Raw genomic sequence first — 17,068 nt, forward strand, 5'->3', positions numbered from 1 at the left:
CCTAGAGTCTCTCAGTCACTTTTCTCTATGTCCTGTAGAATATCTGGCAGTCTCCTCTGCAAAGCAGGCACCTGAAGGACCATTTCACCTTGCAAAGTTCAGTGGTCACCTTCCTATGGGTCCTGCATGTCCAGTTGATACAACATTTTGTCAAGCAGTTCAGGCAAGAGCAGTTTCTTGCCCAAATGGCTATTTTTGCCAAGAAGAAGATAAACTCCATATGGAGTGTCTTCAATGCCCATAATCTTTCTTAAAGTAATTGGTGCTGCCAGGGGCAGACACGTCTCATTGTCCAGAAAAGTCTAAGTTTTTAAAATATTTTAAATACCATATTCTTTAGGTCTTTGAAGTATTTGAAGATCATCTATCTAATTGAAATATATCTATGTATACCTAGAGAACTTAACTAACATGACTATAAGTATGATTATCATAGATGACTATTAATCTGTATTTATACATTACAATTTCTTTTTTTTAAATATTTATTTATTTATTTAATGTATACGAGGGACCTATCTTCAGGGACACCAGAAGAGAGAATCAGATCTCATTATAGATGGTTGTGAGCCACCATGTGAGTACTTGGAATTGAACTCAGGACCTCTGGAAGAGCAGCCAGTGCTCTTAACTGCTGAGCCATCTCTCCAACCCCTACATTACAATTTCAAATGAGCTATACAAACATAATACCTTAAACAAGAGTAGAAATATACATACAGTATAGTAAAACTAACTTTAAATTTATAATAAACTTAAATCTATAGCAATGTAAAACATTTTATACAGCCACACGGTGGTGGCGTATGCCTTTAATCCCAGCACTAGGGAGGCAGAGGCAGGCGGATCTCTGTGAGTTCAAGGCCAGCCTGATCTACAGAGTGAGTTCCAGGACAGGCTCCAAAGCTACACAGAGAAACCCTGTCTCAAAAAAAAACAAAAACAAAAAAAACCCAAAAACCATTTTTGCAGAAGTTGTTGCTCTTTAAAAGTAGATTCAATAATCTACCCTTTCATCCTATCATATCTGTATCAGTTCCAGATGTTGCCAAGGGCAGAGGTAGCATAGTTCACATTCTTAGGTTACAGCTTGACTCATCCTTGCCTCCCTTGGGGCCTTCCAACCATACTTCCAAACGTTAGTATTGCTTGCCTCATGGTTTCCCCTTCGCTAACACCAGCATCACTGGTCTCCCAGGCATAACACTCCACACCTTCCTTCTCCTTCTTCTTTTTCTCTTTTCTTTTGTCTTCTGGGGATCTGATCTCACTATGTACCCCCTGATGGCCTGGACCTTACTATATAGCTGACAATGGCTAGAAACATGCAGGGATCCTCCTGCCTCAGCCACCTGAATGCTGGAGTTACACACACACACACACACACACACACACACACACACACACACGTCTTAGCTTACATTTCTAAGGAACGAGGTCCTTGAGTCTGCTCTTTAGCCCAGCTGGTGGTCAGAATGTGGTGTTTCTTACGGAACGTACAACGGTATGTTGTAGGACCCAAATCTTTTCCACACAACACAGTGCTGTGACCGACTCACAACATCCATGCTTTCAGGAACAAAGATGAACTGAAATCTGCCATTGCTAATTGGCTTCAGGACAGCTCCCTAGCTACAGATGACCCTCTTCCCCTGGCCTCTCCTTAGCCTTGGGCAACACAAGCAAAAGTGCTAAGCCAAGGCTCCTCTTCGCACCGACTGGCATGCTCTGTCCTTGTCCTCCTTTGGGTGTGCTGTCACTGGTTAACTTTGACCATGTGAATGTCTGGTGGCCTTTTTCTAATAAATTTTTTATGAAGGCCTCTGTTTGAAGTATTTCTTCCCCATGAAGCCAATTCATAGCAAAATACTCTGTAGCCAAGCTCTACATGATAATTCTGATCAATGCGAATGTGACTGAGTAGAATAGAGTAATACTGTTTGTACAAAAGAGCACATGGTATGAATTCCCTGACCTCTACATGTTTATAGTCTGGGAGGAATGAAGCAGGAACACACATAGCTAAAATACGGGGGGCAATGTGACATCAGAAGTTCAAGTTGCCATCGAGACTATGTAAAGGCCCTCTATGAAAATATGGGGCTAAAGGGAGGTCTACATTTTGACCGAAGAAGATTACAATGCCTGATAATGTTTTAGCTTAGTTTAAGTTTAAATTTGTACAGTGAAATTGCTTAATCATGCCATTGTTCAGAGCATGTCACCGTGGCTGATAATGTATAACTACACTGATTTCCTTGTGGTCACATAAAGTTCTATGGCATATGCAGATACTCCTTGATAACAAGCACAAGTGTAAATACAGTTTTGGGATGCTCAGGTGGGAACAGAACAGATGCAAATAAGGCAAGAAATACCAAAACCATGCCTACGGGGAGACGGACCTGCAGAGGAAGGGCTGAGAGCTGAAGACAGAGAAGACAGCATCATCTGTAATCATTTACTTCTCTTAATTCCAAATGTAACTTAGAACAATTGTAAATATTCGGAGTGCTGCACACAGGGACTTACACTGCATTCTGCATTGATTTATTTATTTTGTGACAGGGTTTCACCATGTAACCTTGGTTGGCCTTGAACTTACTAAGTAGACCAAGTTGGCCTTGAACTCACAGAGGTCCACCTACCTCTATTTCCCAAATATGGGACTAAAGGCATGGCACCTACACTCCTGGCAAGTTTTTGAATTTGATAAAACATTTCCCAACATTAATGCTTAGTGTTCCTTAAAAAAAAAAAAAAAAAAGTATTGCGTGTGCTGGGAATTAAATCCAGGTCCTCTGGAAGAGCAGTCTGTGCTCTGACCACTCAGCCATCTCTCCAGCTCTTGAATCTAGAATTTCTTTTTTGACAATGGGAGATGGCTGAAAAATACTCAATTCCTGTCTGACAGGGTTCATTTCTGCGTATTTGGGGGAGAAGAAAAAAAGAGAGGAGAAAGCTAGAGAAGCTTTGAGGTGGCGGGAGGAGGGAAGAGGGGAGTGAAGGAGAGGAGAGAGATTAGAGATGTAGGAATGCTTTTGTTATTTATTTGTTTGTTTGTTTGTTTATTTATTTATTTTATGAGTGTTCTATCTGTATGTATGCCTACATAACAGAAGAGGGCATTGGACCGAAGAGAACATCAGATCTCATTATAGATGGTTGTAAGCCACCCTGTGGGTGCTGGGAATTGAACTCAGACCCTCTATGAGCAGACAGTAATTTTAACTGCTGAGCCATCTCTCTAGTCCCTTACAGATTACTCGGACTCACTTTTTTTTTTTGAGACAGGGTTTTTCTCTATGTAACCCTAGCTGTCCTGGAACTCGCTCTTTAGACCAGCTTGGCCTCGAACTCCAAGGCGCAGGACATTATCGCTCCCTTTCACTCCTTAATAAATAAACTGTGCTTCAGCCAATCCGTCCTAATCTCCGCTTTCGGCCACGGCCCCGCCCACCCCATGACGTAGAATCCCGGCGCCGCTCTGAGGGCCCTCCCCCCCCCTCCCCCCCCGGAGAAGTCGCGGCTGCAGCCATGGGTCCCGGCTGGTGGCCTGTGCGGCGTCTGGGGCCGCTGCTCTGGCGCAGGGTGGTCTCGCAGCGAGCGGGCCCGGCGGTGTCTTCGGCTCCCCGGCTTCCTCGGCTGGCGGAGCGATGGCTTTCGGCGGGGCCCGCGACCGGCCTGACCCCGAGCCTGGCGCGCGGCCTGCACCGTGGGCCTCAGCCGGAGGAGCGGAGCGATGGCGAGGCTCGCCCGCAGCCGGCAGCCGCAGGTACGCGGGCAGGACAGCTAGTGGCCCCGTCTGACCCAGGGGGCCCTGAGCTGCTCTGTGCGCTTCGGGGCTGAGTCGCAGAACTTAGGCAGTGCTAGGAGGGACTGAGGTGGCTGGCGCCAACTTTCCTCTTGTGTAGCGAAAAGACCGGGAGGCCAGGAGAAGTGCGGTGTTCAAAACCCCGGCCCACATGGCTAGTCACACCCGACCCTTGGCATCGTAGCTCCGGGGTTCTCACCCCTCCTTAGGATATACCCAGGGTCGTAGGAAATGGATTTTTTTTTTTTTTTTTTTTTTTTTTTTTTGGTTTTTCGAGACAGGATTTCTCTGTGTAGCTTTGCGCCTTTCCTGGAACTCGCTTTGGAGACCAGGCTGGCCTCGAACTCACAGAGATCCGCCTGGCTCTGCCTCCCGAGTGCTGGGATTAAAGGAAATGGATTTTTGAGAGTGTTGGGGAGTGAAGATTCTGAGCAGCCTGGAGCTCCGGCCAGTGTAAGTTCTAAGAGGAGTTGGGGTCCACGTAAGATCCTTGAGTTATTGCCAGCGGTTTTAAAAGCGTGAGAGAAGATCAGTAACAACATACTGAGAGATAATAGAATATGAGAGGGTGAGCCTTTGATGGACTTCCAGGTCCTTTGGAGTCAGATTTGAACTTAGAAATGTTACAAATTTATCCACTCAGTATTCGTTTTTAGAACAAAGTGTCTAAATCTCTAACGAAAAGAAAAAGAAGAAAAACATGATGTTTGAAAATGAGACCCACTTATACTGTTAACTCTTACTGATTGGTCTCAGCAGCACTTATTTCTTCATACCGTTGAGAGCTGTGGACCAGATACTGCTTGAGAACCCACCTGTCTCCCAATTACAGTTCAGTAAGCTTTGTAGCTGTGATTCGATGTAACATGCCCATGCCCCAGGATATCATCATCTCCCCAAGTCGTGCTGCTGTGTAGCATCTCTGCATTTGCTGTATACTGTTCATTTCAGTCCTGAAGGCATTTGCTACCGCTTCCATTTGCTAATAGCAATGTGTGTATTCAGTGTCTGTGTGATATCCGCATTCTGCCTAGAAAAGCTGAGCTGTGCTGTACGAAACTGCTGCCCAGCTTCAGTTTTGAGCCGATTTTTGGTTGGTTTTGTTTTGAGTGTAGATGGTATTGGGTATTGGACCCAGGGCCTTCTGCATGCTAGGCAAGTATTCCTCCACTGATCCACGTTCTCAGGCTTTTTTGTTGTTTGTTTGTGTTAATTTTTTAGACATTGTCTGAGTTGCTCAGGCCAGCTTTGAACTTGGAATCCTCCTTCCTGGTGTTCACCTAATCATTTTGGATATAAATACACTCTTGGAGGAGCAGTGCCACCCTCCAGGAGACTTCCGTGTCAGTCTGCTTCTCTGGATACCTGCAGGTCTGCTTTTTCCTTGGCCATCTCACTCAAGTACTTCTGCATTTCAGATCACATTGGCGCCAAGTTTGACATCGACATGCTGGTTTCACTTCTGAGGCAAGAAAATGCAAGAGACATTTGTGTGATCAAGGTTCCTCCAGAAATGAGATACACAGACTACTTTGTCATCGGTAGTGGGACTTCCAGCCGACACTTACATGCTATGGCCTACTACATTGTGAAGATGGTAGGAAGCTGGCTTTTGTTTTGAACCTTTTACTAGAGAATGACGTTAGTACATTAGGGTAGGAGTAACACTTGGGGTGTATTACTCCATAGCCATGAAAGGTTATGGAGAAAGCCCAGATTTCAGAATTTCTAAGAGTCATTTTATGGTTTTCCATAGTGAAAGGCTTGGGAACAAGTATTTATTAGCTCTGTTGAGACCAGATATTTCTAATTCTTGTCTTTTGTGATGGGAAAAATTAATACCCCGAAACAAGCCACAAGACAGTACATATCAGAGTGTTCTAGAACAGCACCAGTATGATAGCCTCTATCCACAAGTGGCCATTGACATTTATTTAAATGATTTTAAATAACATTTATTTAAAAGATTTAAATATTTGTATTTTATGTGTATGCCTAGTGTCAGAGGAAAGTGTGTGATCCCCTAGAACTGGAGTTAAAGGAAGCTGTGAGTTGCCATGTAGTTGCTTGGAATTGAGCCCAAGTGCTATCCACCTCTGAGCCAACTCTCCGGCCCTTAAAATCATTTTAAATTAGCCAGGTGTGGTGATCCCATATCTTTAATTCCAGCACTTGGGAGGCAGAGACAGGCAGATCTGGCCTCTCTGGTCTACAAAGTGAGTTCCAGGACAGTTAGGACTGCACAGAGAAACCCTGCCTCCAAAACAAACAAATACTTTAAATTATATGGATGTGTATGCCTCTGTGTGAGTATATGCACAGGTCACCAAATGTGGCTGCCAAACAGGTCCTCTGCTAGGGCAGCAAGTGCTCTTAACTGCTGAACCCTCTCTCCATTTCCAGAAATGGCTATTCAAATGTGGATCAGACTTGGAAATACAGTTCTTCAGTTATACTAGCCACATTTCAGACAGTTTCCACATGTGGCTGTGATTTCTGCCTCAATGGACAGCCATATAAATTTTCAAAAAGTTCTAGGCAATGCTTCTTGTTCTGGTTTGCTTTCTATTGCTATGGAACAACCATGATCAAAAGCAACTTAGGAAAGGTGTTTTGTTTAACAGAGGGACTCTGCTCTCTAGCTGGCTTAATCCACCTTGTTCAGCTACCATAGCCCAGGTCCATCTGCCAAGGTGTTCTCCAAACCCTCTGCAGTGTTGGGAAGGTAAAAGTGAAATAAAGGTGTCCTTGCCCGGTGAATTCCCAGGTGTAAAAGGAAGAGAATGCGTTTTCCAATTGAATGTGATTCAGAACAGGAAAAAGTACATATACAGCAGCTTCTGGAAGATGTGGCTCCATTCTTCAGGGGAATAGACCACTCTTGTTAAAAATGGGTCAAGGAAAAGGCAGTTAAGAACAATTGAGGATGCTTAGAAAAGGCTTATAAAATAAAAATGTGTTGGAAAGCAGACCTGGTGCAATATGATAGAGGAGGATTTATTTTATTTTATTTTATTTTGAGACAGGGTGTCACTGTGTAGCCCTGGCTGTCCTGGAACTCACTCTGTAGACCAGGCTGGCCTTGAACTCACAGAGATCCATCTGCCTCTGCCTCCTAAATGCTGGGACTAAAGGCATGCACCACCACCACCACCACCTAACTGAGAACTGAAATTCTTGCCCATTAGACGGTAACTCCCCATTCTCTCTTCTTGTGTAACTACATTCTACTTTCTCTTTCTCTCTCTCTCTTTTTTTTTTTTTTTTTCTTTGAGACAGGGTTTCTCTGTGTAGCTTTGGAGCCTGTCCTGGAACTCACTCTGTAGACCAGGCTGGCCTCGAACTCACAGAGATCTGCCTGCCTCTGCCTCCCAAGGTGGGCGCCACAACTGCTGGGCCTTTGTCTCTTAAGAATTTGACTTTTATGCCCAAGAGTGGTATGGCTGGGTCTTGAGGTAGATCGATTCCCAATTTTCTGAGAAACCGCCATACTGATTTCCACAGTGGTTGTACAAGTTTGCATTCCCACCAACAGTGGAGGAGTGTTCCCTTTGCTCCGCATCCTCTCCAACATAGACTGTCATTAGTGTTTTTTTTTTTTTGGTTTTTTCGAGACAGGGTTTCTCTGTGTAGCTTTGCGCCTTTCCTGGAACTCACTTGGTAGCCCAGGCTGGCCTCGAACTCACAGAGATCCGCCTGGCTCTGCCTCCCGAGTGCTGGGATTAAAGGCGTGCGCCACCACCGCCCGGCGTCATTAGTGTTTTTGATCATAGCCATTCTGACAGGTGTAAGGTGGTATCTCAGAGTTGTTGTGATTTGCATTTCTCTGATGATTAAGGATGTTGAGCATTTCTTTAAATGTCTTTCAGCCATTTGTGATTCTTTTGAGAATTCTTTGTTTAGCTCTTTAGCCCATTTTTTTAAATTGGATTGTTCAGCATTTTGATGTCTAGTTTCTTGAGTTCTTTATATACTTTGGAGATCAGTCTCTGTCAGATGTGGGGTTGGTGAAGGTCTTTTCCCATTCTGTAGGCTGTCTTTTTGTCTTATTGACTGTGTCTTTTGCCCTACACAAGCTTCTCAGTTTCAAGAGGTCCCATTTATTAATTGTGCTCAGTGTCTATGCTGCTGGTGTTATATTTAGGAAGTGATCTCCTATGCCATTGGACATCTACCCAAGGAATGCTCAATCATACCACAAAGATACATGCTCAACTATGTTCATAGTAGCACTATTTGTAATAGCCAGAACCTGGAAGCAACCTAGATGCCCGTCAACTGAAGAATAGATTAAGAAAATGTGGTACATATACACAATGGAGTACTACTCAGCAGAGAAAAACAATGACAGCATGAAATTTGCAGGCAAATGGATGGAACTAGAAAATATCACCCTGAGTGAGGTAACCCAAACCCAGAAGGACAAACATGGTATGTACTCAGTCATAAGTGGATACTAGATATAAAGCAAAGAACAATCAGACTGCAACCCACAAAACCAGGGAGGCTACATAGCAGGGGGGACCCTAGGATGACTGTGGTTTATAATTAAGTTTTGGTTTTACTCAATTACTGGGCAAGCCTCAGTGAAACATTTCACTATTAGGATAAGAATTTATACTGTATCAAGCTGATAACAGAAAAATAAATAAATAAATAAAAATGAAAAAATTGACTTTTAGTATCTTACAAGTAGAATCACATAGCATTTGGCCTTTTATGACTAGTTTATATCACTCAAGTTGTATTGTCAAGGTAAGTGCCAGGTTTTATTTTGTTTTTCCTTGTTCAGTGATGGGATTGATCCCATGACCTTTGAGTCCTAGTGATCTGCATTGGAGCTACAGCCTCAGCCCACTTCTTTCTTTCAAAGGTTGAGTTACATCCTACTTTGTGTGTGTATGTATACTTACCTTCTTGGGTATTCATTCACCCAGTGATGGACACTTAGGTTGTGCCCAGCTTTTGGCCATTGTGACTGCTACTTTAAATATGGGTGTAGAACTATCTAGTCATGTTCTTGGTTTTAATTATTTTGGGTGTACACCTAGAGGTGTAATATTTGGATCATATCATCATTCTGTTTTTAACTTTTTTTAAATTAAAATTTATTATCAATAACTTGTGAATAATAAACATCATGATAATGGGGTTATGTCGCTAGCAATCCACAGAGTCTGCTTAATGATCAAAGGAATCTATTTGGGGGTTAACTCACAAGACAGAATAAAAGAATTTGTCATAGGATCCTGGAAGAGTGAGGCAGGGTCCTATGCTGTACTCTGGCGAGCTCTGCCCCCATCTCCCCATGAGATAGCAGAAAAGACAGCTGTGTAAGTGGGTCGTTGTCCCGTCCTGTGTCTCCCCCCCCCCCCAGCTGCCATGCTCCAGGGGCATGTACCTCAAGGTCATAGGCAGGTGTAACAGTTACCTGCTACCGTGAGGGGCGGTGCTTCAGGGCCTGACTCAAACAGCTACCTTCATAATGAAATCCACCAAAGTCTTTTATTTCCACGTACCCTCATCTGTTGAACTTGGGGCTAGTTCCTTTCAGAAATTCTTGCCTACCTCAGTGTCTTGCCTACCCCTATGTTTTTCTTTTAAAAGTTCCAGAGTTCCCTGTTTGAAAGCTTTGGATCCACGAGTTCAGTTGATATTTGTAAAAGGTGGAAGATGTCAGTCTAATCTAATTCTTCTGTAGGTAGATGTCCGGTATCACCAGCACCATTTGTTGAATCAGCTTTTTCCCCATCTGTTTGTACTCTTTTGAAATTAAGTAGACATAGCACAGTTTTATTTCTGGGTCCTCTCTATCCCATTGGTCTGCAAATCTATTTACTGTAATTTTCTTAGACTTTTAAATCTTTATGTGTCAGAGTTCGCTTGCATGTATGTATGTGCAGCGCTTGTGTGCCTGGTGCCCTTGGAGGTCAGAAGATGGTGTTTGACCCCCTGGAACTGGAGTTACCAATGGTTATGAGCTACCGTGTGGGTGCTGGGAACTGAACTCAGGGCCTTCAAAAGCAGTACATGCTCTTAACTACAGGGCCAACTCTCTAGCCCCTGCTTGTCTGTTTTTCTACCTGTGACAGGCTGACTTTATCACAATAACTCTGGTATAGTTTGAGGTCAGCATTGTTCTTACTTCTTAGGATTGCTTTGGCTGTTTGTGGCCTTTTGGTCCACATAAATCCTTTTTTTTTTCTTAAACCTGTGAAATATGACACTGGAATTTTGGTGGATGTTGCATTAAATTAGTAAATTAATTCAGGCAGTAAAGCCGTTTTCACACTTCTGCCAATCCAGGAGCAGGAGATTGTCTTTCCTTCTGAGTGTCTTCTGTGGTTTTCAGTGTCCTGAAGTTTCTGTTGTAGAGCTCTTCCTCTTCTGTGGAGTGATAAATTCCTAATTATTTAATGTTTTTTGTTTTTATTTTGTTTTGTTTTTGAGACAGGCTATCCTGGATCTCACTCTGTAGACTAGACTAGGCTGGCCTCAAAGTCAGTGATCTGCCTCTGCCTCCTGAGTGCTGGGATTAAAGGCACCTGGCTTATGTATACAATGTTCTGTCTGCATGCATCCCTGCAGGCCAGAAGAGGGAGCCAGATCATTACAGATGGTTGTGAGCCACCATGTGGGTGCTGGGAATTGAACTCAGGACCTCTGGAGGAACAGCCAGTGTTCTTAACCTCTGAGCCATCTCTCCAGCCCCCTGGCTTAGTTTTTTTGTTTTGGTTTTTTAAATTTATTTAACTTTATTTTATGTGCATTGGTGTGAGAGTGTCAGATTCTCTAGAACTGGAGTTACAGTTGTGAGCTGCCATATTTGTGCTGGGAATTGAACCTGGGTCCTCTGGAAGAGCAGCCAGTGCTCTTAACCTCTGAGCCATTTCTCCAGCCTGGCTTAGTTATTTTTAATGGGATGTTTTCCCTAGTTGTTTTCTCTGAGAGTACACTGTTGGTATATATGAAGGTGATTAAAGGTGTGTGTGTGTGTGTGTGTGTGTGTGTGTGTGTGTGTGTGTGTATGTATATACAATTGCTTTCTCTGAGAGTACACTGTTGGTATATGTGAAGGTGATTAAAGATATATGTGTGTGTGTATATAGTTGCTTTCTGAGTAAATTGTTGGTATATATGAAGGTGATTAAAGATATATATGTGTATGTGTATATATAGTTGCTTTCTCTGAGAGTACATTGTTGGTATATATGAAGGTAATTAAAGGTGTGTGTGTGTGTGTGTGTGTGTAGTTGCTTTCTCTGAGAGTACACTGTTGGTATATATGAAGGTAATTAAATGTGTGTGTGTGTGTGTGTGTGTGTGTGTGTGTGTATGTGTGTATACAATTGCTTTCTCTGAGAGTACACTGTTGGTATATATGAAGGTGATTAAAGATGTTTGTGTGTGTATACAGTTGCTTTCTCAGTACATTGTTGGTATATAGGAAGGTAATTAAAGATATGTGTGTACGGATTGACTGTATTCTGCAGCTTGAAGTTTCATTAGGCTCAAGAGTTTTCTAGTAGACTCTAAGGTCTTCTATGTAGTCACCTTTGCCTCTTTTTTAGGGGGTTGGTTTGCCTTTTTTTTTTTTTGAGACAAGGTTTCAACTGTGAGGCCTCCTGAGTGCTGGGATTAAAGGCGAGTGCTATCACACCCAACTTTCCTGCAAAGTTAGTTTGTCTCTTTTTTTCTTTTTGGTTTTTCAAGATAGGGTTTCTCTGTGTATGGCTGTACTGGGACTTATTCTGTAGACCAGACTGGCTTCAAACTCAGAGATCTGCATGACTCGGCCTCCAAGTGCTGGGATTAAGGCATGGGACATCACGTCTGGCCTGGTCCTATTTTATTTCTTAGGTATTTTTCTTACCTAATCGCTACAGCTGAGACCTAGAGTACTATATCAAATAAGAGGGATGAATGGGCATCCTTGTCTTGATCGATTTTAGAGGAAATACTGTGTGTCTCCAAACAAAATGTTGGACAGTTTGTTATATGTAGTAGCCTTGATTATTTTGAGGTATGTTCTATTCCTAAAGTCTCCAGAACTTTTTTTTGTTTTTGTTTTTTTTTGTTTTTGTTTTTCAAGACAGGGTTTCTCTGTGTAGCTATGCGTCCAGAACTTTTATTATGAAGGCATGCTGAACCTTTCCAGGATCAGTTCAGTTTATTTATATGGTATATTGTATTTATTGATTTTTTTTTTTTTTTTGTATGTTGAACTAATCTTGCTTTTCTTGGATGGAGTCCATTTGGTCATGATGGAATTGTTCTTATGCATAGCCTTGTCTGTTAATGATGGCCAGTCTTATGGTTTTTTTTATTGATTGACCATCTCCTTCATTTCAAATATTTCCTTCCTTCCCTCCTTGCCCCCCCATGTAGTTTTGGTGCCTGTCCTAAAACTTGCTCTGTAGACCAGGCTGACCTTGAACTCACAGAGATCTGCCTGCCTCTGCTTCCCAGTGCTGGGATTAAAGGCTTACGCCACCACACCCAGCATTCAAATATTTTGTTTTCCAGTGTTCCAATTTCTTCCACATTTTAGACCTTTGTCTTCAACTTAGTAAATGTTACTCTCTAAATTATGAATCGTGGGACAATCATAATTGCCTATGATGGCTGTGAGAAATGAATTAGCTAGTTCCCAAATTCAGTCCAAGAAAACTCACTAGGTCTTAAGTAGACACAGAGACTCTCTCCTAAATGTATGGCCTGCTTTTTTCCCCCTAGTATAAACACCTGAAATGTAGAAGTGATCCGTATGTCAAGATTGAAGGGAAGGACACGGATGACTGGCTATGTGTGGATTTTGGTAAGTTACTGTTGCGCAGTTTACAAATAAATACCCATTATTTAAGCTACAAAAAGATAGAAATAAATTGCTGTGTGCATATTAATGTAAGATTTTTGAAATGTGTTTCAAGTAACAAAGTTTGATTTAATTATAGCTCAGGTGGTGGTGTTCACATGTGAAAGCTTTGCCTAACCAAAGTACTCTGGATATACACTCTTAGTAGAAAACATAACTATATGCCTATAGTATAAGGAGCCACAGAGATGAGTGACAGGTATATTAATATACCAGTTTCAAAACACCTCCCAGCCAGTTCTGTACTAAGGGAAAACAATAGCTGTCTGTATGCTTACTTGGGGGCCAGGAGGCAGGTGTCTGAGATTTTAGCCTACTTGTAAACTGCCATAGTTAGCTAAGGTCACTATTGCTGTGCTGAAACACCATGACCAAACGCAACTTGAGGAGAAAAGGATTTGTCTCACACTTCCATATAACAGTTGATCGTTGAAAAGCCATTTGGGCAAGAAGGAACCTAGAGGCAGGAACTGATGAAGAGGCCATGGAAGGGAGCTGCTTTACTGGCTTACTCATGGCTTGCTGAGTTTGCTTTCTTATAGAACCCAGGACCACCAGTCCAGAGATGGCATCACAGCATAAATCACTAATTAAAGGCCCTATCGGCTTGCCTGCTTATAGCCCAATCTTCTTGAGGCATTTTCTCAATTGAGGTTCCCTCTTCCCAGATGACCATAGCTTGTGTCAAGTTGGCGTGAAACTAGCCAGCTCACAACCTAACAAGTTGTCTTTCCAATTTCACGAAAACAAGGCCACTGTGAAAAGGCATTGTGTTTCTTGCAGCATAGTGGTAACCAGCATCATAAACTGTGCGGCCAGAGAACATGTACACCAAGTCTTTTTATGGAAGAGGCAAAGCCCACTTGCTGTGCTGTGATACAGCAAGGCTGTAAACCAGGATTCTCGGCTTTGTCACGTTCATGTTTTGGTCAAATGTTTTTGCTGTGAGCTTGGGGAACATCTTGAATACTGCAGAACAGCATGCTTAGCAGTAGCCACTCCCCTCTCTCCAGTTAGGACAGTCACAGCTGAGCAGAGCTGCCCTTTGTCCCGAAGGCAAGCCCTATGTGATAGAACTACTGTCTTTGAAACCCTCTTTGCTCACAGGATGTGCAGAAAAGTAAAACCTGAGAGACAGTTGTTGAGGGTATGACCAGAAGAACCTAGCAGACCAACTTACATTCCGTTGGATAAGGTTAACAACGGTCATTGACCTCATTCCCATGCTTAGTGGCGGATATGCTAACAAAAGCACAGGATCACATTGCAGGAAGGGGGTGGATCATTTGCCCAGAAGTCCAAGGTGAGGGACAGATGCATTGATTAAAATATAAGCAAATGAATTTTCTTCATTGTAATTTTTACCTGTTCCTCACAGGCAGTATGGTGGTCCATTTGATGCTTCCAGAAACCAGAGAAACCTATGAATTAGAGAAACTATGGACTCTACGTTCTTTTGATGACCAGTTAGCTCAAATAGCAGCTGAGACGTTACCTGAGGACTTCATTCTTGGACTAGAAGATGACACCTTATCCCTGACTCCAGTGGAGTTCAATGTGAATGAAACAGAGTGATGCCTTTCGTCCCTTAGATGTGACTGAGCCATCTGCAAGTGCAGGGCTTAGCCCTGTCTGCAGGGTCACTGCAAGTTTTGTCTACCTCTTGGACATTCATGCTGATGACGGCCATGCAGAGACTAGGTAAATGAGCTCACAGACCAAGAACCAGTATCCAGTCCCAGTTCTTCAGCACACTGCCTTTACTTTTGAGATCCTGCTAGGATTACTAGCACTGATGGCCAAGATTAACTCAAGTTCTCTGTGTGGATTATTACATTTGTTTAAATGTAAATCTTATTTACCATGGAATACTCCAAGTGGCAGAAGAAAGTAGAATATTTAGATGATTAAGAAAAGCCATGCAAATCTGTAGCTATTAGTTCATATTAAGTAGGATAATCAAAGTTCACCTTAATGTACCAGGGGCTGCTGAAGAAAACAAAAAACAAAAAAACCAACAACTTACTGGTAGATTGCTGCCTAGTGTAAGATACATATTGTAGGAACGAATTCAAGAGCACTCAACTGAGAACATACTACAAAAAGCTGTGGCTTATGATGAAGACTTTATTCTGCATCAAGGTACCTGGAAAACGAAGCTGCATTTGGGGCACATTATAGATGAGAAATGATTCGTATATGGTGAATACAAACTCAGGTACAGAATTACTTAGTGCCAGGTACTCCAGACTACTAATGCTTAAGTGAAAGTAAAACATGATTTGCCACTTTAAAAGGCTAGACGTGAAACATGGCAGAATTGAAACCAGCAGATATAAATGTAGCACCTGTCAGTTTAAAACAACAACAACAAATACTGGAAAAACCAGATATTGAGGAAGAGTTCTGGCCTTGAACACATCTCTCCTGAAATCAAAGCAGGAGAAAAGGTCACTTTTTTTTTTAAAGCAGTTTAAATCCATCGTATGAAAAAAATATGAATGCTAGATGAATTCAATTGTAAAGGGGCACTTTTTGGTTAAAACTACAAAATAAACTGGTTTTATGAAAGTGTTTAGGAAAATATTTCAAATCACTTTTATAATGTCTAAATGATGCTGATATCCAGAAAAACTTAAAAGCATGTAGAAGTTAATCTTGAAACACAAATGAGGCAAAATGATTTTTGAAGGGTTACAAGATGCCCTCAAGGCCAGTGGGCTATGACTGTAACCACCTTATGAACAAAGTAACAATTTCAGAGAGCAGCATGGCCTTGAGGACCACCCACAAGTGTCCATACAGGGTTCGCTTCAACCGTCAGATGGCTCCCCAGTCCTTTTCCCAAAACCATTTGCTGCACTGCCTCCTGGACGTCCTATCAGGGGAGCAGGGCAGGCCGAAACCTGTTACAGTCCGTGGAGTAGTTTCGGTGGACTGACTGCCACTGCTTCAAAAACATCTTCCACGGAGCTTCGTCAGGCTCGTGACAGTGCCGGCACCCGGAGACAGAGCCTTGTGTTGCCTTCACAGTCACACCTGACCCCCTGGCCCCCCCAAAGCATCGCCTCATCTCAAGTGTGTTCGTAAGCTGATTTTGTGTAGATTCTGCATTCCGTCATTGACGTGCTTTGTCAATAGTGTATGACGGAGCACAAAGCATTTATGCATTCACGCACATAGCCAAACAAATCCCAAGTCTTCTGAAGCTCTTTAAACTAGCCGTTCCAAAACCTGCCACCACTCTGCTGTTAGTCCCAGCAACCTTCCCAACTAGAAACAAAGGAATACATGATTTTGCTGCTCTCCGAGAATAGGCACTGCTCTGTATCTTTGAACATTTATTGGACTTTCCAACTACTGTCAAAAGGCTCAAAAAATGCAAAATTAATTTTCCAACTTTACTGTCACCAGCCAGACGTAAAATTCCTTTCTCAATTATTTGCCTATCAGCTGATAACTGTTACATTTTATTTTTTTTAAAAAAATGGTTGGAGTTTCTTTATAAAGTATATAAAATTTTCAAAAAAGGAATAATTTTGCTTTTAACTGTATTACTGAATACCTGAGGTAGTTGAGTAAAAATGCACACTTAATACCCCGCCAACAGCGGTCAGCACTTCCCTTCGGTTATCCTCGTTAGTGTTAGAGAAACAGGAAACGACAGTTCTACTCTAATGGCTTAACATCATGTTCCTGTGGTAATTCTACTTTGATCCAATTTCAACAATTGGACTTAGGAACGGTCTATTTTTTCTGATTTATTTGATGAATTTAGTGAATGTACCATTTATGCCAATTTCTGGCATTATGGAGGATGTTAAAAATTAGCACGTTTGTGAGACTTTGATATCACAAGGGAAGTGCGGAGTTCTCTTTCCCTACCCCCACTTTTTTTTTTCCTTTTTCTTTTTTTTTTTTAAAGCTGGGTGTCATACATTTCAGAGAGCATAAAGTATACATTCTCACAGAGACAGGAGTTCGTGTTGCCTGGTCCTCAGAAACAACCGGCTAGGGAAATACTCGCGCATGTGATTCTGGATGGGTCAGACCCGTCTGTTGGTTAAGCAAATCTGTCTTTGGTTTGGCATCTGCCTCTGTGGTGGCTGTCTCCTGAGCCCTTACTTCCGCCTTGACTGAGGGGGTCCACTCTGCAGGGCCTTCTGCTGCTGGTGCTGCTTCACCTGATTCAGAATTTCCTGAATTTTCCTCTGGGCAACCTACAAAAGACAGACTTCATAGAGTCTACGAGTCCAAGGTTAACTCTTTCAAAGCATCAAGTTGAACTACTCACCAGTGTGCTGCCTGAAGGAAAACTAGATGTGCCAAGCACAGTCAGACCCAGTGGTGCCTGAGGACAGAAGCTGAGGTATGGGGAT

General features: G+C 42.5%; 2 protein-coding genes across 2 annotated transcripts in view; one reads left to right on the forward strand and one right to left on the reverse strand.

The window, feature by feature from the left end:
• The first annotated feature begins 3,523 nt into the window (after positions 1-3,523).
• On the forward strand, positions 3,524-15,273 carry Malsu1 (mitochondrial assembly of ribosomal large subunit 1). The gene is made up of 4 exons (XM_059257814.1): positions 3,524-3,775; positions 5,233-5,411; positions 12,551-12,632; positions 14,068-15,273. The coding sequence occupies exons 1-4, from the start codon at positions 3,538-3,540 to the stop codon at positions 14,262-14,264; spliced, it is 696 nt and encodes a 231-aa protein (XP_059113797.1). The 5' UTR covers positions 3,524-3,537; the 3' UTR covers positions 14,265-15,273.
• Igf2bp3 (insulin like growth factor 2 mRNA binding protein 3) overlaps positions 14,797-17,068 on the reverse strand; it is a 56,099-nt gene continuing 53,827 nt past the window's right edge. Inside the window, exon 14 of the mRNA XM_059257044.1 lies at positions 14,797-16,909. Within this exon, the coding sequence (XP_059113027.1) occupies positions 16,811-16,909 (99 nt within the window). The 3' untranslated portion in view covers positions 14,797-16,810. The remainder of the gene's footprint in view (positions 16,910-17,068) is intronic.

Source organism: Peromyscus eremicus, chromosome 3 (assembly GCF_949786415.1).
Source record: "Peromyscus eremicus chromosome 3, PerEre_H2_v1, whole genome shotgun sequence".
NCBI lineage: Eukaryota > Metazoa > Chordata > Mammalia > Rodentia > Cricetidae > Peromyscus > Peromyscus eremicus.